At 36.9% G+C, this 26,429-nt stretch overlaps 2 protein-coding genes across 4 annotated transcripts in view; one reads left to right on the forward strand and one right to left on the reverse strand.

Annotated features, from left to right (window-relative positions):
• Positions 1 to 4,822: 4,822 nt before the first annotated feature.
• On the forward strand, positions 4,823 to 15,386 carry Obp2 (odorant-binding protein 2). Its single transcript, XM_089739646.1, has one exon. The coding sequence runs from the start codon at positions 7,801 to 7,803 to the stop codon at positions 8,431 to 8,433; it is 633 nt and encodes a 210-aa protein (XP_089595772.1). The 5' UTR covers positions 4,823 to 7,800; the 3' UTR covers positions 8,434 to 15,386.
• The window catches only part of POSH (SH3 domain containing ring finger posh), a 35,644-nt gene continuing 18,390 nt past the window's right edge, over positions 9,176 to 26,429 (reverse strand). The window contains exons 9-18 of one of the 3 annotated variants that reach the window (XR_016325681.1): positions 25,140 to 26,062; positions 24,058 to 24,260; positions 23,066 to 23,187; positions 22,230 to 22,344; positions 21,266 to 21,336; positions 19,843 to 20,027; positions 17,708 to 17,794; positions 16,043 to 16,147; positions 14,452 to 15,383; positions 9,176 to 14,416 (exon numbers count right to left, since the gene is read on the reverse strand). Coding sequence is in view for 2 of the 3 variants with exons in the window: in XM_028172545.2 (XP_028028346.2) it covers positions 15,206 to 15,383; positions 16,043 to 16,147; positions 17,708 to 17,794; positions 19,843 to 20,027; positions 21,266 to 21,336; positions 22,230 to 22,344; positions 23,066 to 23,187; positions 24,058 to 24,260; positions 25,140 to 26,062 (1,989 nt within the window). In the remaining variant the exon portion in view is untranslated. Of the gene's footprint in view, positions 15,384 to 16,042; positions 16,148 to 17,707; positions 17,795 to 19,842; positions 20,028 to 21,265; positions 21,337 to 22,229; positions 22,345 to 23,065; positions 23,188 to 24,057; positions 24,261 to 25,139; positions 26,063 to 26,429 lie in introns of all 3 variants that reach the window. The other 2 variants (XM_028172545.2, XM_028172546.2) reach the window with 2 other exon arrangements.

The following is a 26,429-nucleotide window of genomic DNA, read 5'->3' on the forward strand; positions in this document are numbered from 1 at the left end:
TTTTTGTTGCCCGCCTTTGGGCACACGAGCATACGGCTCACCTGATGGTAGGTGGTTACCGTCGCTCATCGAGGTCAACAATGCCAGGGACAGAGCCAAACCGCTGCCTACTCTTTAACACTCTCAACAAGCCTCATTTTATCAATAATGGATCCATAATTTAATAATGTAGATTCATTTCGTAAAAAGTGATATCTACATCGTTCTGAAGGTCGCAATTTTAGTAAGCCGTATCTAATTGTAATTTCAACAGCTGGTGCGGAATGCAAATGTTTTATTCTGATAAAAAAATAACTAATTAACTAAAAAATTAACTATCGCATCTATATATTAATACGTGAAGCAAAAACTTTGTATCCCTTTTTACGAAAATTGCGCGGACGGAGGAGTATGAAATTTTCCGCACTTATAGAGAATATAGGGAAGAAGTGCACAATGCTAATAATTTTTTTAAATAATGCATAAAAGATACATTAAATCAATAAAGAAAACATTACACACACTACATACCATGTATTTGACGCACACACGCATGCTATTATTGTCAAACTTATGTTCTTGACGTCTGTTGTCAAATTGAGAATAGATTAAATATTGTTTGTCTTTGTTAATATTTTTTATAGTGTGGTCTTGGCCAAATTTGTGATTATAGAAGTATAAAATACAATCATAATAGTGTACATGTATGTTTGTACACTATTATGATTGTATTTTATACTTTTCCAATTAATTATAGTCGAATTTCGACTACTGCGGGACCTCTAGTACTTAACATTATTTCATGCAAATTTCAATTCTTGAAGACGACTATCTAACTATCTAACTATCTAAACAATAAATATAACTTCTATCATTAACTGTATCATGAGTCGTTAATTAAAATTATTTGTACCGTTGTTTTGAATAATTCAATGCGAGTTTATGAAATCAATAGAAAATTACAATCTAGCATGAATTATTATAAATATGTAAAGGTTATTATTAAAAGTATAAATAAATTAGTTTATAAATTAAACCATAAAATAATATTTTATTTGTGAATTGACATGGATTGGTCATCTAGGACATCGGTCACTGACCACTTCGAAACCATCAGCATCCTATAAATTGTGGAATCGAAAATGTGATCCAAGTGAGTGAGAAAAAGAAAGAGAGAGTGAGATAGAGAAAATATAGGTACTTTATTGCACAACAAAACTCAAATAACATTAAAAAATAGTCAAAAGGCATGTTTGTACCATAGGCGGCCTTATCGCTAAAAGCGATCTCATCCAGACTACCGTTTTATCAACAGAAATTACAACAGTACAACAGAGTACTATTATTAAGAATATTTAGAGTGATGTATAGGCCAAACCATTACGCACATTAATGAAGAAAATACATAAATATATAGGTAAAATATTTTTTTTTTATTGCTTAGATGTGTGGACGAGCTCACAGCCCACCTGGTGTTAAGTGGTTACTGGAGCCCATAGACATCTACAACGTAAATGCGCCACACACCTTGAGGTATAAGTTCTAAGGTCTCAGTATAGTTACAACGGCTGCCCCACCCTTCAAACCGAAACGCATTCACGGCAGAAATAGGCGGGGCGGTGGTACCTACCCGTGCGGACTCACAAGAGGTCCTACCACCAGTAAAATATGTATATTTCAAAGTATTTTTAAGTGCGGTCTTGAAAAATTTGATACCATAATAATATTTCGCTACCACCGCAAACTCGTACCTACAGAGTATTTCGGCGACAATAAAATTAAGCAATTGTTTTATTCACCCACTTTTTCTGACACTGCAATCATTCGAGATATACTTAATATTGAACTTTTTTAACAATTTAAATTATACATCTATATATTAATACGCGAAACAGAAACATTGTACCCCTTTTTACGAAAATTTCGCGGAAGCAGGAATATGGAATTTCTCACACTTGTAGAGAATATAGAGAAGGAGTGCTGAATGTAATTTTTTTGTTAATTACGCATAGAAAAATCATTAAATTAATAAAAAAAACATTATACACACTACCATGAATTTGACACAACATGTACATGCGATGTGTAGGTACACTCTGCGTTTATTGTCAAACTTTTGTTATTGTAGAGAATGGATTAATATTATTTGTCTATAGTGTAGCCACATAAAACACGATGGACCGACCTCATAAAATCTGTTACTCACTCCAACATAAATGTTTGCTCTCACTCTGCGAAACATCGTGCCACATGACGTCGCATCGCGAGAGCATCGGTATCGCAGGATCCGACTGATGCATGACCACGACCACTCTGTCAAGAGTGTACGAATAGGAAGAATAGTGTAGCCTTGGCGATAACTGTGATTATAGAAGTATTGACAATAAAACCATGATAATGTCCAAACTTATAATTTCAATTAATGATAGTCGAATTTCGACTACTGCGGGACCACTAGTAGGTACATATAACAATAGGATCTGACATTTCCCGCAGTTATTTTTCCATAGCATTCGTTAACTCTAATTTTGGATAAATATTTCTGATTCTTAATAAGTTCTTGTTAGATTTGATAACTAATGAAATTAAAATCGACTCAAAATCGTAAAAAAAGGACCAATTTTTTTTTTTCAAAAGTTGCTTGATATATATTGTTGAATGTTGAATGTTGTTGAGTTGAATTCAAAGCAAGCATCTACAATATTCCCTATTATCGTATTACCAAAGCGAGAAAAAATGTATTTAATAAATATTTAGTAACGTATTTGTCTCTTTCTTCCATTTTTACATTGTTTACCAGTCATTCGTCAATAATATAATTGCCATAGACTATTTTGTAAATGTTATTACCGTGAAAGCATAGGTAGGATGTACTGTGGACTGCCTTGGCAATTATTAAAAGACGCCATTATGATACCCAGCCATAACAATCAGCGTAGTCCAAATCACATCAGTTTCAAAATATAATAAGAATTACGTAACGAGATAGAAATAGTATTCATTTCATTATAAGTTTTCGATAGTTTTTATATTTACGCCTGTGAGTTTCGATCCTTTTTATCTTTAAATTAATACGTGAAGCAAAACTTTGTGTCTCTTTTTACGAAAACTGCGCGGATGGAGGAATATGAAATTTTCCAAACTTATAGAGAATATAGAGAAGGAGGAATCAATAAACAAACATTACACACACCACCATGTATTTGAAACACACACGCATATAAACTTTTTTTTATTGCTTAAAGCCTGTGGTCAGTCAGTTAGATTGAGAATAGATTAATACTGTTTGTATTTAATATTATTTGTCTATAGTCTAGTCTTGGCGAAATCTGTGATTATAGAAGTTTAATAGTCTTTGACAATAGAACCATAATAATGTTCAAACTTATAATTTCAATTAACTACAGTTGAATTTCGACCACTAGTTATTAATAATAATTTAATTACGACATTCAGAGGAATTCAGAGGAAACGGGGTAGTAAAAAAAGAGTTCTGAAAGTTTTAAATAATATCATTCTCAAGTCTCCAGGGTTAGAGCACGAAATGATCAAACCGCACCGTAGAAGCTGATACAAAACTTAAAACTTTTTTAATAAAAACATTTTACACTCACATATTTTGTTTTTATTTTACTCGTAAAATATGGGTGTCTGAAAAGGGAAAAAAGGACCTTAAAAACTGAAAACGAATAGCTTCGCTTTGTTTTTAAAATTAACATTAAAAAACACGGATATGAAAGCGTTTAATATCTTATGATATAAAATCGTATGATATAATAATATATGCTATAGTTTATTTATTTGAGGAGCAAAACTTGACTATACGGAACCCGGGTTTCCTTTTAAGACGTCCAAACTCTAATCATTTCTTACAAAAAAAATTACGAAGAATAAAGCAGCGCAAGCTATTAAAAAACGTCCATCAAATGTTAAACTTTATAATTAACTCACAGCTTGTTGTTTCGTTGGCAAATTCAAATTCACAGTTTGTTTTGTTGGCGACTGCAGACGGAAAGACGTCTCAAAGACGTATTTTTTGTCGTGCACAATATAAATGCAAATTCTGTAACCGTTTCATTTGTGTTTAACATAAAATGATGTAATGTATTACACTAAATTAAATAAGATCCTTATTTAAGAATACAGATTCTTAATTTTTTTTTAATTTTATTGCCCATGTACGCAGACGAGCATACGGCCCACCTGATGGTGAGTGGTTACCGTCACCCATGGACTTCAGCAATACCAGGGGCAGAGCCAACCCGCTGCCTACCGCTTAATACTCTCCACAAGCCTCGTTTGAAGAAGGACATGTCATAGCGCTCGGGAAACACCGTGGAGGGGAGCACATTCCATAGCCGGATGGTACGTGGCAAAAAAGATCTCTGGAAACGCACTGTGGATGACCGCAGTGGCTCCAGGTAGTATGGATGAACTCTATTCCGGTGGCGGGCGGTGCGATGGTAAACACGAGATGCCGGTATCATCTCGAACAATTCCTCAGAGCACTCCCCAAATGTTAAGGTTTTTTAATAAACTTATGTTATTTAATAAATAAAAATCTAGTTTTAAAACTTTCTTCTGACTTTGATTGTGTCATTCCCACCGTCTTTGATTTGTAGCTAATGCCTTCTTCTTCTTCTTATCAGCCCATGGACGTCCACTGCTGGACATAGACCTCCCCCAAGCCTCGCCAAAAAGACCGGTCCTGCGCTGCCTGCATCCAGTGGATTCCCGCGAACCTCAATAGATCGTCAGCCCATCTTGTGGGAGGCCTACCCACGCTACGTCTTCCAGTACGCGGTCGCCACTCAAGAACTTTCTGGCCCCAATTCATGTTAATGTTCGACTTTAATCACGAACTAAGATTAAGTTCAAAAACTTATCAAACTTGAATAATTCACTGATTCTGAGACGGAAGAGATACGAGTCGAGACGAGGCCACCTAGTATTGATGCCGTGGTCAAAACCCATAGATATAAGGTCGAGGTTTCAATGTTTTCTCTGATTTACTCTGCAAACAGGAACACAAGAATTATTCAAAGAGGAAAGCTTTTAATAAACTAAAATAGATAAATCTCAGGGCAGTGGAATCTATTTCCGGTGCACTGAAGTCGTCGTGACCTAAAGGATAAGACGTCCGGTGCATTCGTATCGATGCAACGGTGTTCGAATCCCGCAGGCGGGTACCAATTTTTTTAATGAAGTACGTACTCAACAAATGTTGACTTCCACGGTGAAGGAATAACATCTTGTAATAAAAATCAAAAACCCGCAAAATTATATTTGCGTAATTACTGGTGGTGGGACCTCTTGTGAAACCGCGCGGGTACCAACACCCCGCCTATTTCTGCCGTGAAGCAGTAATGCGTTTCAGTTTGAAAGGTGGGGCAGCCGTAACTATGAGACCTTAGAACTCCTATCTCAAGGTGGGTGGCGGCATTTACGTTGTATACGTCTATGGGCTCCAGTAACTACTTAACGCCAGGTGGCCTGTGACCTCGTCCACCCATCTAAGCAATAAAAAAATATAAAAAAATCTACACATGTGGTTTTGTAAACAAGCCCCGCCGCCAACAAGAATTGTATGTTGTGTTTGGCGTGTACATTTTAAACGTCAAGTCTGCCTTTCTAGACTGATGTTATTGTCACGACCTTGGCTTTATAGTTAATGCGTTTTAACTTACCTAAATGAGCGTCGTGTTGTCTCCTTTATTATTATATGACACAAAAGACTTGTCATACATAGCCCGTTTCAATACGGAGATCTGATATTGTTGAAATTTAATTCATAATTACCTATTTTTTAAAGATAATTCAAAGTTTTTGAATATTCAAACTTACCTATAATAGATCGTTTAATTAAAAAACGTTCTTAAATAAACATTCAATAAAATATTATTCTTATTTACCAAGAATGCAATTTGCTTAATACAAGCGTCCTGAGAACTAAACACAACAAATCGAACGTCATTCGACTATGATTTCTGGGACTCCCGCCACTATGTTGGTAACGGTTTAACGATATTTAACGGTAGGCAGCGGTTTGGCTCTGCCCCTGGCATTGCTGAAGTCCATGGGCGACGGTAACCACTCACCATCAGGTGGGCCGTATGCTCGTCTGCCTACAGGGACAGTAAAAAACATAATTTTATATTATACGATATTGTGATATATATAATAATATTAAGCTGCATAAAATATAAAGATAAGATCTGTTTTAAGTATAATATAAAAGTTTTAACTTCAAATCGTACGTCGTAAAATATTTAAGTGAATACTCTCCGAAAGACCAGCGTAGCTCTGATTGTGAATCGTTTATAACGATAGAAACCGGAGTGAATCCTTTTATTGCGTCACATAAAGAAAATCCGATTGGCAAAGTACACATAAACCGTGCGTAGCCGTCGTCTATGGCTTCATTCCGTTCGAATTGCCGTAATAATGTAACCCATGTAATACGCCAAGGATATCGGGGCATCGAACCCGTTTTTAGAGTTGTTATTAATTTGTTTTTCCCATTGAATTTAAACGAATAACTAGGTACTCTAATAATTTTACGCAAAGTCGTAATTCAGTGAAACGTTGATTTAGTTTCTTTATGTAAAACCTATTGTGTATTTCGTCTAAAAAAACTGCCTTTTTGGCGATAGGACGTATTGTAAGGAGAAGTAGGGTATGAGCCCCAATCCGGTAGTAGATGTATTCCCGAAACAGCTGCCCTTGAGCCTTGAGTTTCGGAGGCGGTCGGGCTGCTGATCGGACCCCCTGGCGGAGCCTATGCCCGCCCACCTGTCTTGGCGAAACTGGAAAGGCCTTCGGGCCGCCAGTAATCCTACCTTCATAAAAAAAGCAAAGCATAAATGCGTTCTATTGTAAAGGGTAGGATAGCCGTTATAAAACCAAATTGAAACTTTGATCTCATGTGCGTGGATGGGTGATGCTATTAACGTTTTAAAGTACATAGATTAACTAAGCACTAGAAGAGCTGTGAGTTCGTCCACCCATCTAAGCAAATCGGTAATGCCTTGATTATGTTTTTATTTTTTAGTTTCGTTTATATTGTTTTGGTTTACGCCGCAATAATATTCACTCAAAAAATCATAATGAAATATGTTCCTATGTCGAAACATCTTTATTTTAGTTTCTTTAGATTAACTGTATTTATGAAAGAGAAAAAAGGTTTATGCTAATGAATATGAAAAAATGATAAATCATAATTTTACATTTTTTATCTTTTTATTCGGACGTTAGTAAAAGATCTTCAAAAAAACAGAATAGTTAACTCTGGATTTGACTCTTAACTCAAACGCTATTTTAGATTCACAGAATTATCCGTATGAATTCGTACACCGATATAACTTGCTCCGACGGATATAATGGCAAAAAATATATTTACACAGATTAAAATTTTTACGGTAAAGTAAAAAAATAAAAGGCAGAGGGGATGGCTCAGCTGATGTTTTTCGAAGTGGATGCATTGAACAGCGCTGATATTCAGTTCCTTCCTATTTGGTGTGCGATATGCGATTTAAAAATGAAATAGGCAATCGAAATTCTCAGCACGCTTGTAGTGGACGCACAATCAAATCACTAGGTACGCACCTAAAAACTCGTTAAAAACGAAGTTGAGTTCGTTAATTGTTCTAAATGTTTTGTAATCGTTACATACGTAAATTCATTGGCGCTATCAAGATCGCGAAGTTGTTACCGCTCGTACTTGTGCAACTGGTCCACTAACCGTTACACACGTCAACGTCTATTATTTTCCGTGATAACGGTCAATTAGCCGAATAAAACCGTTGGGTCAAACGAAAGAACATGAAGAGCAAAACAAAACGCGCGCGGGAAAATCGTCAGACCGCCAATATGGCCGTGTCGGAAATTTCTAGAATTTTAACATTTTTAACTATCGTGTCATTCATATACATCGTTTACTCATTTAAGCCGCTCACTAAAGATGAACACATCGAGCGATATAATAAAATGAACGAAGACATTGAACCGTTTAGGAAAAATTTGACAGAATGCGCTCGTCAAGTCAAAGCTTCCATGGCGGACGTCGAGAAGTTTCTTAAACGAATACCACAGTCGAATATGGAGGGAAAATGTTTCGTGGCTTGCATTCTCAAACGGAATTCGATTATAAAAAACAATAAATTGAGCCAGGAGAATCTTCTTGAAGTAAACAGGGCTGTGTACGGTGACGACAGCGAAGTTATGTCCCGCCTCAAGACAGCAATTTTAGAATGTTCAAAAATCGTTGAAGATATATTTGAAATTTGCGAATACGCTTCAGTTTTCAACGATTGCATGCATATGAAAATGGAACATATACTCGATAAAATAACTATGGAAAGAAGGATGGAGGCTTTAGGGCAGATGTCTTCAAATCCCGATGAATGGAGCGAGGAAGAAGATGAAATGTTAAAACTTGTTAAAGATGAACTATAATATTAAAACTAGGACCAATGAATAACTAATACTATGCGATTAATAAGCGCTTATTTTGATTGTTGTAAGATACTGTTTTATTGTGTTTAATAGAAATTGTATAGAATTACGTGCAGTGCTTCATTATCACGTTCTGTTTGCAAACAAAATAATTATGTTTAACCTGTTTCAACTGCCACTGGTCCTCTTCAAAGCGTTCGTAGTACAAGGATTCTCCTGAACTTGGTCTACGATTGTTCGCTTATCAACTTTATTCGTGTACAAATATTGTAGAGTCGATTGTGGAAGTGACGGAAGCCAATGAAGATTGCGTAGGAATATTATCCTAAGCGAAACTTAAAATAGCTACGTAGCAATATTAATAAATGACGGAATATCTTTAATAATTTAATCTGTACTTCTCCAATCCATCACGAGAACTTTAATTATGTTATCCCGCCACAAGGTAAGTCAATGAGGGTAATTTAACGCGTTGAACGCCATGACGGACACCATGTGTCGTGACGACATACTTTCCACTAGGGCCGCACCAATATATCAAGATCGTCTAAAAATTGTTGAGATGTTTTATCGCAGATATCGTGAAGCAGTCATTCAAAAATAATGGAATGAATTACGGAATCAGCGACTATTGTCCGTCTCGCCCCCTGGACCATACTTATAGGCGGTCACGGGGTGTCCGCCTAGGCCTACTGAGCTAAGCATGGCTGGCGTTCGACGTGTTAATAAATAAAAAAACAAATAAATTAAGAAGAAATCTTTATTTCTTTACCTAATTCAACTTCGATATGATTCCCTTTGAAAATTACTCTCTAGAAGCAAACTTTAAAATGAACAAGGGTTATTACAAAACCACCGAATGCTCGCGACATTTATCGCAAGCATCCAATAGTCGTTATTTTGTGACAAGAATATCCATAGTAATCTACAGAAATGAGCAACATACATTGGAATCTATAAAACGTTCGTTGTGTGAGTTACGTAATATTACAGATTAAATATACAAAAGACATAAAAAAAATAACACGCACACGTACACACGCACAAACACAACCGAATTAATAAATAATGTTATATAAAAATTAAATATTAGTTTCGTTATTTTCAATATTATGAAAGTTATAATACAAAGATCTTGAAAATAAATATATAAATATACTTAAATGTATATAGAGAGTTTGTTTAAGAAATATTTATCCCACTGAACGCGATAAAAGGAAGAGAGGCCTTCCCAGAACAACTTGACGTCTCTCAGTAGAGCAGGAACTGGCCCTCTTGGACATGACGTGGTAAGCGCAGCGTTGGGCGTCCCCTTGCCCGTTGAACCGATGACTTGCGGGGATATGCTGGGAACGATTGGATGTGGAAGGCGGAGGATCGTTGATTGTGTCGGACTGTGGGAGAAGCCTACATCTAGCAGTGGAGAGATACAACTTATGATGATGAATGACAAAAAAAACCCCAGCAGAGGGTAATAGGAAAGAAAGAAGAAGAAGACTGAATGCGATAGTGGTTGGACCTGGTGGTAGGACCTCTTGTGAGTCCGCGCGGGTAGGTACCACCACCCTGCCTATTTCTGCCGTGAAGCAGTAATGCGATTCGGTTTGAAGAGTGGGGCAGCCGTTGTAACTATACTTGAGACCTTAGAACTTACATCTCAAGGTGGATGGCGCATTTACGTTGTGGATGTCTATGGGCTCCAGTAACCACTTAACACCAGGTGGGCTGTGAGCTCGTCCATCCATCTAAGCAATAAAAAGGAAAAAAAAAAATGTCTACGCAATTAGTGAATATATGAACCTGAACTAAAATCAACGTGTTGATCTGGCGGTCAGTGACCCCGAGGGTTGTAAACGAGCCCGATTAACGACGTACATAGTAACAAAAAGTTTTCGTGCACGACTGTCATTAAGTAATATTCATTTTTTTATTAGTACAACACCAATTCTATTATCTAGACTCGGGGGTGCAATCGTTAGCGCTCCAGACTGTCGCGCGGAGGGTCGTGGGTTCGATTCCCACATCGGACAAACGTTAGTACGATGAACACGTTTGTTTGGTGTTTCTCTGTGTGTTTATAATCTACTTAAGTATATATTTATATGTATATGTGTGTGTGTGTGTGTGTGTGTGTGTGTGTGTGTGTGTGTGTGTGTGTGTGTGTGTGTGTGTCAGTCTCTGGTACTCATAACACAGGGAATCCTAATTTGGGGTCGGATGATCGTGCGTGATTTGTTCCCAGTTATTATTATTATTATTAATTAGGTTTTCCGGCAACTATTTACTACCGGGCAACCCTTATGCTCGTCTATCTGTAATGGCAGTATAATTTAGCAATGCCCGATTTAATATGTATCAACTATTAGCCCGTTGACTGCTAGGTCATCGGTGCCCTATGCGACGTACTGAAGTATTTACGTTGATTTCTGTAACTAAGGCGCCCGAATATCTTAGTAGACTGAGAAAGACGAATCCAAAGATACCATTTTTAAGAGACCTAAAAAGACTAAACCATACATTAAAAATAAAAGACGGTAAAGTTAGCTTTAATAACGGAAATCGACACAAACACTTAGTGGTCCACGTAGGGCACCGATAACCTACAAGGCAGTCAAAGGGTTAATTCGGTCAACGATCCGACATTTAATCCACCAGCAGATTTAATATCGGAGTACCTTTTTAATACGCTTTTATTAGCTTCAGACGTATTTTAGTAAGTATGTTTGTAACGGAATCTTCGAACATGATTTTGACCCCCTTCAAAACGTTGGATTAACTCAAAATCAGGTATACTTATTAAGGACCGATGTCAATTCAATATTTCAAAAAGAATTTGGTAAAATTGAAATTCAACCAAAAAAATTAAAAATAAATAATATTTTAAAAAAAATAACAAAATCCGCTTTTATAAAAAATCCAACTATAAAATAGAAAATATTATTTTTCAATTTTTTTAACAATAAAAATGATTTTATTGTAAAAAAAAGCGTGGGCTGCATGGTATCAGTAGTTATAAATATTTTATGAACAGATATGAGTAGAAGGGTTATTTTGATAATATCCTGATTTGTTGGATTTTCTATAAAAGCGTATTTTGTTAGTTTTTTTAAACTATTATTTATTTGGCATAGACACCGACGGCCTTATTGGCAAGCAAGCAAGGGTTCGGGGTGATTATGACATAGCCCACTGAGTTTCTAGCCGGATCTTCCCAGCAGATCGCGATTCCGAAATTAGACTCATTTTAGCAAATTCTCTCAGGTTGAATCCGCGAGCTGACCTATTAGTCACCACGTAGCTGGAATAACCCCTTAGGCTACTAGCAAATAGGTAGGTGGAAAAAACTCTCTACATTCCATCTACCAGTTCAGTTGTGAGGTATCATGGATTCTAACAGGTTTTTTAACATTTAACAAATATACAGTTTCGTCGTAACTTAAAAAACACGAAAAATACATACATATATATTTTTTAATTGTTACCAATTACTATTGCTGTAAATTCATGATATTGACAGATTGAAATGTAGAAACTAATAAAATGTAGAACACACACTCAGTGAATAAATTAAAGCATAGATTAGAGATGAGATGCACAGATTAATGCATGAATATAATTGAGATGATTTTACAATTTATTTCACGGGTTCAATCGTAGTTAGTGATTAATAAATACATACTTGATAAATTCTACACTTCAAAAACATTCAATGGTGAAATGAAAAATGAATATAAGTCATTAATAATATATCATTATAAATATAAAATTGTCAATCAAGTAGTGTTGCCAACTATAAATATTATTATTCATAGATAAATCTAAAAATCAATTATTAATATACAGTCTTAATTCATTAAATTTAATATCAGTTGTGAATTCAACTAATGAAATCCGAAAATGTTTTCGAAAAACTCCAATGGACTCATGATCACATCCGGTCGGATAATTTTTTCTTGAACAATGGCAACACACATATCATTTGTTTTTGTATGAAAAACTATAATTTAGATATTATATTAAAGATCACGCGATAAAAACAAATATAATTTACCTACGTAAAAACAAATCCGACCGAATACATCTTGGAGAAGGATGGAAATACATCGCTAATCACTAATACATAATTTACACAAACCTACGTTACAACGCGAATATATAAATTAAATATTGTATCCTATATAGTAAAATCAGAAAGTTTTTTTTGTCACGAAATAAATACCAAAGATTTCGCTCAATAGTTGTTTGTTACCTATAAAAATCCTAAATATACCTATAAAGGATATTTAATATGGCAGTGTCTTACAAACGAAGGGTGTTTTAAATAATAATAATAAGCGTAAAATTGTAGTCCTAAAGAACTTACAAAGATATTCCTCCTATACATTGTCAGGGAATTATTCAAACGGACGTGGTTAGGCTAGAAGCTGTAGGTACCGCGTACAAACCCACTTGAATAGACTCTTCTATTAGATTATGAATCAAAGATAAAAAGTTATTAGGATCTCGACTAGATCAAAACGTTTCTTCCATCATTGTTTCTCTGAAATATCAACAATTCAGTTTGAAAATGTTTTAAAAAAAAATATATCTATCATTACAAGTATATCAAATTTTGTGAATAAAGCATATTGTTTTAATGCATATTCTATGGTTAGCTCCTATGTTATTTGGCCACGAATGACGTCACATGAAGTTTCCTATACCACGTCCGAATGAATTAAAAAAAAAACAACACAGAAACCGATTGACCTATCAATTTTAAACACACCATTGAATTAGAATACAAATGTGAAATAAAATCACTAAATTCTTATGAAAATTCGTAGATTACATTTATCTAAAAAATAAAATATTTTAATTTAATTTAAAAATTACATCTACTGCTGTCTTCAACATATTATAAATTTGTGGAACAGATTTACACTAAGGTAAATCGCTTGCTTTCGATTTAAAAAAAAATGATCAGTTAAAACTCTCTAAGAAACCAACTTTTTTTTGGTCTTATTTTAAAAAAATTCTAATTAAAACTATTTTTACAGTTTTCTGCAGTTCTTTTACAGTTTACTATATTCAGCACAATATTCAAATGACTACAAACAATACCTTAGTGATCCGTGATCATAAAAAGTGGGAGTATCGGAAACGTTACAAATAATAAACTGTAAAAATAGACTTAATTATTACACGAATACTACTCATACTCTCTATAAATTGAGTAAATTGCTTAAAAAATCAATATTCCGATATAAGTTAAATCAAGATTTTGCACCTTCGAATTTTATAAACGATCTTACAACACTTGACATATGTCCGGACACAAAGTTAATAAAAAAACAATCAATTCTGGTATTTAACAATCGATAACGAGCAAGCGACTTTATATATCTGATCACTAGATACTGTTGATATAATAAAAAATAATAATCAGATATGTCACTATATTAATTCCAAAGTTGAAATTTAAATGACAAAATTGTGAAAGTTGACTCATAATTTAACACTAAGCAAGCCCCGTCTCGCTTGTCACACCGACCAACGAGTTTAAAAGACGAATAAATATAATTTTTATTACATAAACTATGGGAAAAATATTTCTAGTAGAAAAAGTGTGGAAATTCATTAGCTAATATATCGTATTACAAGATGCTACAGACAAATATTACAATTATAGATACTCAATTTTATTAATAATTATAAAAATACACTATTAATAATTATAATTATCATTAATTATATTCTCTCTGGACTCATTCATTTGGCCCGCATTGTTTTTTTTTAAACAAAAGAAAATTAAAAAATATATAATTTTCGGATAGAGACAAAATGTTTTTCAGCTCTGGGATCCTATTTGATGATCTTAAGACTTGGGAGGATTACCGAAAGTAGAATTTTTAAGAAATTTAATTGAACCATTGTTTTTATATGCGTTTTTATAATTTTATTTGAAAATATTATTGAATTCATTAACAATGCTGAATTAATACTTTGCACTTCAGTTCCAAATTATTATTTTTTAACCTGAGTCTTTGAATATTTTATCATTTTTAATAAAACAAAGGGATCCCGGCTTTTTTTCTATTAGATTTTATACATGTAACAATTACATGAATCTATTGAGATTAAAAAAAAAACTAACTTAGTAAAAGGTGGGCACCTGTATTCATTGTATTGTTGTTTATATACAACTTAATACAATCGTTTGACTTGAAAAACTTGCTAAACATTTTCATATACATTTAATTCAATTAAAACATTGAATCTGTTCCTTTTATTTTTTTGTTCTATTTTCAAATTTAGCTGGAGGCAAGTGACATTGACAGTTCCAACATTCTGACACCGACCGACATTTATAATCTATACATAGTGTTTTTAGATTACAACTCGATAAAACGTGCTGTAGTTTGATAATCTAATTTGTTTTTGAGATACAGAATCTATGTTTTTTTAAAGGCATATAGGACTGTCCTACTAAAGTGACACGCAAAAAGGAAATAGTTCATACAGCCATAACTAAATTTAATCGAGTTGTAATCGGGACATTTTTACATAAGTCGAGCATGGCCAAATTGCATGTTCTTCGCACATAGCCGCCAATGTATTGTTGACCTCTTAACACAATACGGTTATTATTTAATGCGGCATACCTGACGGTAGGCAACGGAATATTAGTACACAAGGGTTGATAAAATTTTAATCTCATGTTGTGGCAAATATCATGACTGTCCCCGTGGTGTGTCTAATAAAAGACACTAGCGTATTTGTCGTACGTACGTCATTCGTGAGGGCAGCTTTGCACAAACGAGGCCGGGAACAGACCGGTGCGACCTGTGCGTTGCAACGTTCCCTTGTACCAGCCGTCGCCGCGCTTCTTCGACACTATCACTATGTCGTCCACTTTCAATTCTAACTCATACTCCGAGTTGGGAGGGTACGGAACTATACAGCGGTATCTGCGAATGAAAAATACTTTTGTTTACTTACATATGGCATCGTTAGCGAAACTACTGGTGGTAGGACCTCTTGTGAGTCCGCAAAATTTTCTATTTTAATTAGGTATCGACAATACAAAAAAAAAGGTATCGACAATGCTGCCGTAGCGAATAACATGTGGCTTTGCCGGTAAAAATGTACCGTAAAAATCTACGAATAAATAATAAGTCAGGAAATGTAACTGCGCTCTAAAAATGACCCAACAAAAGTCGTGTCCAAGTAGGCGTGGCTTAAAAGTCGTGTCAGAGTCTCAGTATAGTTACAACGGCTGCCCCGCCCTTCAAACCGAAACGCATTACTGCTTCACGCGCAGAAACAGGCAGGGTGGTGGTACCTACCCGCGTGAACTCACAAGAGGTCCTACCACCAGCATTTTCCTATTAAGCTTTATAATTATTATTGTATCAGTTGTCATTGCAATGTGGTCTGAATAAAATTTACCAACGTACTAATATGATACTTATAATTATGTATTAATTAGTTTCGTTTAGAAAATGTTACCTCTCACTTTCAAATGAATCTTTTATAATAAGATAACTTTAAAATTTTGATAATTATAGGATATTTATACGGTTTTTTTTTCGAATCCTTCCTTTTGAACATATTGTGCCATGTATACCTTTCTTTGACGGTTTGCGAATGGTGTCTGTCTTTCCTAGCGGCGGTGACGTCGAGAGATTGCGATTTCCTGTGCTGAGTTTGCCACGGACTCTCATTTGTAGATCTACAATACGAAAAAACATAAAAAAAAACATTGTATCATCATCATCAAAATTTCACTAAAAACCGACTGAAGTTATAATTTAATTAAATAAATAAAAAGTTTTACATTAATCGCGAATGAGATGTACGGTGAAGATTTTCATTTTATTACAACACAAATAAAATCGCTTAATATTTGCTATTCAATTGATTAGTTACTCAAAAGCGAAGCTAGACAAAAAAACACTTACGGCACAAACAAATTCATATAAGCAAAACTTAACGAGCGTGTTACGTGAATATTCGTGTTCATTCCGTGTAAGTAAATAAATAATTGTTTTATTTGTTTCTAAGATGAATGAGATGTTATGAGGGGTAGTGATGCTCAAATCAGTCTAGGGCGATGTTTCCCAACGTGTTGCCTACGCCCCACAAGGGGGCAATTTGATAATTAAGGTGGGGGGGATCAATCGCACTAACTTAATATAAAAAATCTGGGGAAAATTTATTTTGAATTCGAATTTCAGTTTTTATTATGTTTTGAAATATTACTTAACATAAACTCATATAACAATTTCATAGTGATTTCTTCCTAAAGCCTAACATTTATGTTTCTTAAGTGAACAAATCAGTTTTTTAATGTCAAAAATTAAGTATGGAGGGCATAAAAATTTTAGAAATGTTACAATGGGGTATGGCACAAAAAAAGTTGGGAAACACTGGTTTCACAGGGCCTATTTTCATTACAATTATTGAATTTCATTTCATAAAATTTTTTTTAACTGATTTCGTTTAATTTTATTTCATTTTTCGCTAGTCACAGTAACTGATTCGTATTATCCGCGCATGCTTCGCAAATTATGCTCTAAATTGAAAATCGGATTAGTAAAACTGTGTTTGATGCGTGCACGTTAATATTAAGTTAATAACATTTTTATATATAAACAATATTATTTATAGGATTTTGTTCCCGTTAAATAATAGGGTTTATAATGTCGACAACTGCGAAAGATTAAAACGGTTTTTTTTGTATTTACATGCATAACGCGATTCGATTGTAATTGTGTGGAAATTGTGCGTAGAAAATTCACACATGTGTGTATGATGTGCATGCGTGGAGCTACTTGCGCGTGCATGTGTCCAACATACCAATATGTTACGTGTATATGTGAGTAAATGCTGTGCGTGCGTATGTAGATACGACCTTCATGTGTGTGTGGATGTGATTCTGTTTGTGTGCGTGGATGAGGGACAGCGTGTGTTTGTAGATGCGACGCTGTGCATATGTTTGCAGATGTGATACTGTGCGCACGTGTGTATGTTTGTGTAGATGCGACCTTTGCGTGTATGTAGATGTAACCCTGTGCGCAAGTGTGCAGATGTGACCTGCTTGTTTCTGTGTGGAGATGTGACCCTATGCGTATGTGTACAGATAATATACTGTTTCTGCGTGTGTATCTTTGTGTAGATGCGACCTTTGCGTGTATGTAGGTGTGACCCTGTGCGCAAGTATGCAGATGTGACCTGCGTGTTTGTGTGCGGAGATGTGATCCTGTGCGTGTATGTGCGTGTAGATGCGAACCTGTGCGCGAATGGTGCGGCGGGGGCGCGGAGTCGTCTGTCAGCGGCGGGGAGCGCGCGCAGCAGCTGCGAGGGGCACGACCCCGACCTGTCGCGCCACAACGTACTCTACAACCTCTGACCCGCCACACGAGACAACACTCAAACTTACACTCGACTCGATAACAATTTTTTTTTTTCTCTTTTTAATTATATTTTTATCAAAGAAAACATTGATGAAGCAGTATTGAAGATTGGGATCTACAATTAACAATGCATCGGCAGTTTGGTTTGGTGTTTCGAAACAAAATGAAAATAATTCAAATAATCAAGTCAACATAAATGATAACCCTTTTTCACACAAAGTCCCTTAAGCCTTAATTATAGTATGAAAGAATCTATCTAGCTCAGGGCTATCCACACCAAGACCAAAGGCTTATTTTTATGCGGCCGTAACCAGAAAATAGTTTTGGATATAAATAGTTTGGATAATAGTCAAAACGGATAATCAATATTTGGTAAAATTTATCTTCGTTCTTGTAGCATTCCATTCCTATGACTTCATTTAAAAGTGAAGCTATATTTTACTATTATTGGGGGAATTCGCGAAATTACTCTATTTTTTAACTTGAAAACTTGGATGTACCTTGGACAACCCTAATCTAGCTCGCCTCCTAAATCCAACGCTTGTCAAAGTTCACATTCAATTTGTTTTGTTAGTTCAATTTTATTATGTGATCAATAAATCAATCAATTGAATAAAATATCAGAATAACTGCACTCTATGATTGTAGATTAATTTCTATTATTCCATATTAAGATACCAATAGAATTTTATTTTCAAATGAATATTTTATCTGCTCGGGTTGTGTCAGTATTAACTCCTTACAAACGATTGCAATACATAATACTTGTGAGAAATTTTGGAGCCGATTTAATTATTGCATTTGTTAATTATATTAAGATTTTAATAAAGAAATTAGTTAAGTGCGTAATTGGGATATTAAATACATGCGATCTTTGGGACTACGGAGAAAGATAATAGCATTTTTTTTTTTGAGGGTAGGTGATTAAGTTTTTTTTTTTAAGATAACAAGTTTTCTTTGTTCTTATATATAAGTACATTGAAACTCAATGAAGCGCGTACGATAAGTTTGAGTGTTGTAAATGAAATTCAGCCGCTGGTACGTGTCGCGTCAAAAATGACATAAGTGCTGTTAGCTCACACACGGCCATTCCAAGCGTAACGCATGAGAGCTTAAAGATCAAAATAAATTTGGAATTTAATCAAACGAAATATTTTATAGCATTTTTTTTAATGATCCTTCAATTTAAAAATTCTGGATGGTTTTTTTCTTCTCTTGAACCATTTAAACTCTCATCTAAGCCCTTTAACGATTAATGTAGTAAATAACAAGTGAACAAAGAATGCAATGTGTAAAATTTATAAATAAAAAATCTTGTAACAGATTATAATTATCTAAAAATATATTATTTTTATGTACATTACAATTGAATGCTAATATTATACTCTTTGTTCGCTTGACGTTTGAAATGATAACAAAACAAACATATACACATATATTCTGAGTTTACGTTATTAACAAAACACAAATGAAAATTAAAGAGCCAATCGCCTGATTTATTAATTTGTTTAATATTTCGCTGTAGTACAATTATCTTGAACCCGAATTATATATTGGGAGTAACGCCTAATGGAAGATCTTCCACCAAGCGGGTGATATTGCTCGGTAGACTGACGGTCCCAATGTTGTTATTCGGAACTTGTATAATATATACGCAAGCTTATCTTGAAAATGTCTTTAGCGAGATTCAGACATCCGCCAAATATCTTGTGTCCTACGATGAGGGTAGTTACATATATTTATAATTCAAATCATTAACGATTTATAAGTACTGTTATTTCAATTTCTTTTTTAAATTCCCCATGTAGGCAGACGAGCAAATGGCCTAATTAATGGTGAATGGTTACCGTCGCGGACTTCAGCAATGCCAGGGGCATAGCCAAGCCGCTGTCTATCGCTAAACCGAATAGTTATTGTCATCAAACTTGAGCGTTAAACTCGATGGTTTGTAAACAGTTTGAGAGCCGCTGTCCTCCAGCGATGGTTTGTAAACAGTTTGGGAGCCACTGACCTGACGTGGTGCGGGTGCAGTGGCACGTCTAACAAGCGCGAGGGTCCGTCCTCGAACACGGGGTTGTCGATGCTGTACGCTGCGGCCGGCGGCGGAGACTTGCACTTCTTCATAGCCGCCCAACGCTTCATGAGACTGACGCCGCTCGATATAGAAGACTTCTCCGCTTTCGTTTTGTCCCTCGACTGTGGACAATACATTCGATAAATGCGTCGATTACATAATGATTTATATGATGTGTCTGTTCATTGAAGAAAACTGGTGAGAAGGTGAATGGGTAAAGAAAGCTCTTTCTGTTTGTTTGTGCATGTCTCCGGAATCACTGAATGGATCTTCATGATTTTTTTTAAAGAGATTTTATGACCTGGTAGCTAAGACCTTTAAGTCATGTCTTATTTTAATTTATATTCTTAATTTTATGATAATATGGAGGGAAATGACATGAAAATGATTAATTTCAGACATTAATCAACTGGGATGAAATGAAATGAAATGAGATGAGATAATATGGGATGAAATATAATCTCAGTAAAATGGTGGTCATTTACTGAGACTTTTTCAGTGGACTTTTTGGAGGATCCCGAGAAGTTACGTCCAGGAGCTTTGTTTCATTTTCCCACATTTGTGCACTTTCACAGTTACTAAACAGTTAATAAACCACCGTCATAACACATTTAAACCTCAAGAAACACTAAATAGACAAATTAAAACAAATCACACAACTTCGCTCCTCGCGTTCCCGCCAAAAAGTCTCGACCTTCATGATAGTTATTTAGAAAAAAAATAATTAGCGCCATTTAAAGATTTCTTCATATTAGAAGATACAATAATTGTTTTCGTCTTTATTGATGTTTTTTTTCTTTTATTTTTCTTGCCTTTGCAGGCAGACGAGCATACGGCCAACCTGATGGTAAGTGGTTACCGTCGCTCATGGACGTCAGTAATGCCAGGGACAGAGCCAAGCCGCTGTCGACCATCTTATATCACGAATACCTGTCCTATATCTGGAAAGTAACTTTGTCTGTCTACTACGTTGTCTCGTTTAAATCATTGTTTCTTTATTGCCCTTGTAAGCAGACGAGCATAGGGTCTGCCTGATGGTTAGTGGTTACCGTCATTCACGGACGTTAGCAATGTCAGGGACACAGCCAAGCCGATGCCTACGTTTTATTTTTTATTGCTTAGATGGGTAGACGAGCTCACAGCCCATCTTTTGTTAAGCGGTTACCGGAGCCCATAGACATCTACAACGTAAATGCCGCCACCCACCTTGAGACATAAGTTCTAAGGTCTCAGTACAGTTACAACGGCTGCCCCGCCCTTCAAACCGAAACGCATTACTGCTTCACTGCTACCTACCGCAAAAAACCCTTCCACCGTTCTTACCAAAATTACATTAACATATTATTGTTTCAAAACATACCTTTTCAGATCTAGGCGTTGTTTGTTGCATACATAGCGTCGTCGAATTCCAGGGGTACGTCAAAGGCTGTGCTGTAATACAAATTAATAAACTCATTATGAACATTTCTATAGGCGGGTAAAGACAAAACTGTTAAGAAACGTTTTCGGTCTGTGAGTAGCTGGAATAGCCTCTTACGGCACCAGCGAATAGGTAGGGAAAAAAATACAATTTTTTGATCTGTAAACTGGTTCTGTTACTTACTGTTTAATAGCTGTTAAAGAGCTGAAAATGTTCGTACTTTTTTTATTTTTTTATTGTTTAGATGGGTGGACGAGCTCACAGCCCACCTGGTGTCAATCCACAACGTAAATGCGCCACCCACCCTGAGATAGAAGTTCTAAGGTATAGTTACAACGGCTGCCCCCACCCTTCAAACCAAAACGCATTACTGCTACACGGCAGAAATAGGCAGGGTGGTGGTACCTACCCGTGCGGACTCACAAGAGGTCCTACCACCAGTAAACTTGTACACCAGTACTTGTTCATTCAAAATATCAATATCAAAACAAAAGAGAAAATGCAATACATAAAAATCTTCAAATGTCGGTGATTATGGTTTAACACTAAACTGTACTAGTTTCTACAATTGATGTAATAATATTTATTACATAAGAATTGGGTTAATGGAACATACAGAGATTAATGTCAGAAATTGTTTCATTAATTATTGCTCACAAATTTCCAGGACAAAAAATCTGATAAGAGAACTCTGCTTAATTACTTCATCTAATTTAATTATAATAATATAGTTAACATACAAACGATTAGGATGTATTTTGAGCAATCATCATTTGGTGACGCGTCTTGTTTGAGACATGGGGTTTAAATCTAATAAAAATAGCCATACTACACAGCTGAAAACAGTACAGAAGCCCAGTCAACATGACTTTATAGTACAATTCTGTAATTAGTCCGTATTTACCTGTAGGGAGCAGCGGGGAGGGTGAGGGGGCCCGCGGCGGGGCGTCCGGGGGAGGGGGAGGCCCTGACGTCATCGCCTTCAGGCTCGGCACCGTACCCACCGTACTCACTACACTCTGAAACATACACATACAGAACATTCGTTTGATAATTCAAATTTTCTTTTGTTTATTAATGTCGTTTTTTGATTACGATTTTTCGTACATTTAAGATTAATTGAATATGTAATTTCGAAAATTCAATTCTCCGAAAATGTAAAATGATCAGGAAGTGAAAAAAAAACTGATTATTTTCTAAAGCAGTGTAAAATTGAAAATATGAACTTTTGAGATATATTTTAGTATTAATTAGCAATTGAAAATTACTGGAATTATTATAAAACGGGTGTACGTAAGCCTCAAAAGTACATGTATAAGAAAAAACGTACTTGACAAAATATGCGACATGTGCCCTTTTCGAAATTGCATATTCAATTAAGCCTTTCATTTTTGAATATTCATATTTGATGTGCCGCTATCTATGGCGGCAAAGCTTACAGCATCGGACGAGGTCATAGAGCATTGCCCCCGGACTATCGTTTATATATTTGTGTTACATTGCGTGCTTTACAATTTTTGTTCCTTTTTTTATATTATCGTGCTATCATCATGTTTTACTGTTACCGTTGTTACTTGTTTCGCCAGTCACGCATTTCAGATTGAACAACAATTTTTTTTTGTTACAATACATTAGTAAAGTTCGCGTCTCTAAGCGATTCTGTGCTAATATACCCCGAGTGGGTTGTGGCTTCATTCTCCACCAGATGTCGCTAAACTTAAACTATATTTTTTGCAGTACCTTGTCGTGCTTGGCTCGGTGCGGCGCTACGTAGTTCCCGGGGAACACTCCAGCCCGTTGACTTCGCTCCGAGAATCCTTTGTACCAGCCGTCGCGACATCTCTCGGTCACGGTGTATACCACTAGACGCAAATAATAACGAGTATTTATTTGAGTAATAAAATAATGTCACGCCCGTAAGAGTAACGCCATCGGATAGTCGAACGAATATCGAAGGATCTAGTAGCACCTAGAACGCTCGAAAAGTACAACGCCATCTAATGTCAGATAGCAGAAAAACAATACAAGAGATGTGTGGAATATTCTCGATAATTCTAGGGATGAAGGCTATACGAGCGTTGTAGAGATGGCACGCAGTCAGTCAGTAATCGGAACTACTCGAAGCGAAACAGCAAACGGATCACCTGAAGCGAAGCGGAATAAGGGAATTGAGAATTTTTAAAGAAATAAGCCCCCTGCATCTTAATGTTTACCAAACCCCACCAACTTGTTGTTCTTGAACTGAAGTTTGAATACTTTTTTTTATTGCTTAGATGGGTGGACGAGCCCACCTGATGTTAAGTGTTTACTGGAGCCCATAGACATCTACGACGCAAATGCGTCACCCACCTTGAGATATAAGTTCTAAGGTCTCTAGTATAGTTACAACGGCTGCCCCACCCTTCAAACCGAAATGCATTACTGCTACACGGCAGAAATAGGCGGGTGGTGGTACCTACCCGCGCAGACTCACAAGAGGTCCTACCACCAGTAATTACGCAAATTATAATTTTGCGGGTTTGATTTTTACTACACGATATTATTCCTTCACCGTGGAAGTCAATCGTGAACATTTGTTGAGTACGTGTTTAATTAGAAAAAATTGGTACCCGCCTGAGATTCGAACACCAGTGCATCGTTCAATACGAACGGACCGGACGTCTTATCCTTTGGTACACGACGACTTCAAATACAATCGTCTGTCTTCGAAGGCAGTAAAAGCAGACCCATACCTCCTTTGGTGAGTTCGAGTTCGTCCGGTTTCTGCGGGTGGTAGGGGTACAGCGCTACGTAGTGCGCGGGGAGGGGGCGCTCGCTGCTGCGGGAGCGGCGCCGCCGCCGAGCGCGCGCGTCCGTCCCCCCGCCCAACCCCCCGCACGGCCCCCCGACCGGCGCCGCGTCCAGCAGACTGGTCGCCACTATCTCCGCTGAATGTCTGCCGCGACAAGGGAAACACATGGCTAATCTTGTATATAATAATAATAAAATAATTTATTGCCTTTCCCATTAAATAAAATAAAATACAAATAAAAAAAAAGAAAAAGCAAAAGGAGGGTGGCTCAGCTAATGCTGTTCAAGGTCGATAAATCGAACAGCGCTGATTTTCAGTCACCCCCGTTTCCCTTTGGTTCATTGCGGGAATGAAGGATAGTGTACAGACTTAGAACATGGTCTAAACTAGTATAAAAATAAGAAAAAACAAAACAAAATCAAATTAAACGGTGAACCCGAATAGAAAACATACTTAAGCACACATAGTAATAACAACCTGTGGACAGCCTACAACAAAACAACAAAGAAAATACAAGAAAATAATGCTCGATAATACTATTACTATTACTGGCAAGCAGCACAACTTTTACACTAGTACATTATAACTTGTACATTACACATTATTACTTGTACATGATAAATATATAAACTAAGAAGATTTTTTATTTATTTTCTTGCTTAGATGGGTGGACGAGCTCACGGCCCACTTGGTGTCGAGTGGTTACCGGAGCCCATAGACGTCTACAACGTAAATGCGCCACACACCTTGAGATATAAGTTCTAAGGTCTCAAGTATAGTTACAACGGCTGCCCCGCCCTTCAAACCGAAACGCATTACTGCTTCACGGTAGAAATAGGCGGGGTGGTGGTACTTACCCGCGCGAACTCACAAGAGGTCCTACCACCAGTACACACAGTTACACAAATTATAATTTTGCAGGTTTGATTTTCATTACATGATGTTATTCCTTCACCGTGGAAGTCAACCGTGAACAAGAAGACAAGAGAAAGAGATCAGAAACATATAACTGAAAAGTCTCACCTATTCGGCGTATTATGATTGGCCTGCAAATGCGTCGAGGGCGTGAGACTGTGTCTTTTCTCCCTCTCCCTGTGAGGGTCTCTGTGCGATCTCGACACCACGTAGTTCCCCTCCTGGCCGTGAGATGGCGACAGCGCCGCCTGCAGACCGAGTCCGAAGTTCAGCAGGGAGTCCGGCCCGCTCGACCGGATCACTACTTTGCTGGAAGACGGGGCGTCTAGTCTGACTTCTTCCGTTTCCTGTACCTCTTCATTCGAAACGTTCGGTTTGGGACTCTCTGAAGGGGGCAGGCTGACGTTGAGCGACGTGTTGGTTGCGGTGGAGCTCTCGTTCAGGCTCAGTATTCCCATCGAGGTGTTTAGTGAAGGTTCGCGTCGGTCAGGATCCGGGTCGGGCCCGTTGACCGCGGCGGTCCGGTCGATGTTGTTATCCGGAGAACTCGGCAGGCTCGGCTCGTTGCTCTCACAGGTGCTCGTGTCGGAGCTGGTGTTGGGCGTGGTATTGGAACTCACGCCCACGGATGGAGTGTTCATGCTGGAACTGGAGTCCGAGCTGGGGTTGTTGGAGACGGGGGGGCGCACGTTTTGATACGTCGAATCCGCGGGAGTCGAACTGTAGTCGAACTTAACGCGCGTCCTGTCGTAGTTGACGTCGCCGATGCGGGACACGCTCTGCAGGCCGAGCACGCCGTGGCCCTTGTTGCTAAAGTGTATCAGATCTATCGCGTGCTTCGACTGCTGTTCGAGAATGTTCCGCGGCGGCGTCGAGAGCAGGCCCGCGTGTGGGCCCAGTGTCTGCGGCTGTTGGACCAGCATCGCTGTCGGGTAGTTGGGGTGGGATTGGGTCATCGTTGCCATGTTCTGGTAGTTGCCCTGTGACGTCGCCGGTGTAGAGACCGACATGGGCTGATAGCGATGCGGATGCTGTAATTGGAAATTATTTATATGTCATTAACTAAATTCTTTTGCAATCTCATATAAATGCAGATCAGACTACGATCACTTTTTTTTTCAGACGCATCTACAAAATATTTTTTCCTAGAACTACATCCTTAATTTAATGGTATATGGACAGTTCTGCCAATACATTAATCTATACAAATATCGTATTTATAAATACGTGAAAGCAGTTAAAAGTTTGTGACCCATTCACGCTATAATAACTGGACAAATTCAGATAATATTTCGCACAAAGATATGAGTACATATAATATAACAAAACAATAGTTGGGACCACCTTAATCAAACAAATTGTTATTTTTATCTTTCGCATTAAATTTAAGACCTAGAA

The sequence above is a fragment of the Bombyx mandarina genome, chromosome A1 (genome assembly GCF_030267445.1).
Source record: "Bombyx mandarina strain Sakado chromosome A1, ASM3026744v2".
NCBI lineage: Eukaryota > Metazoa > Arthropoda > Insecta > Lepidoptera > Bombycidae > Bombyx > Bombyx mandarina.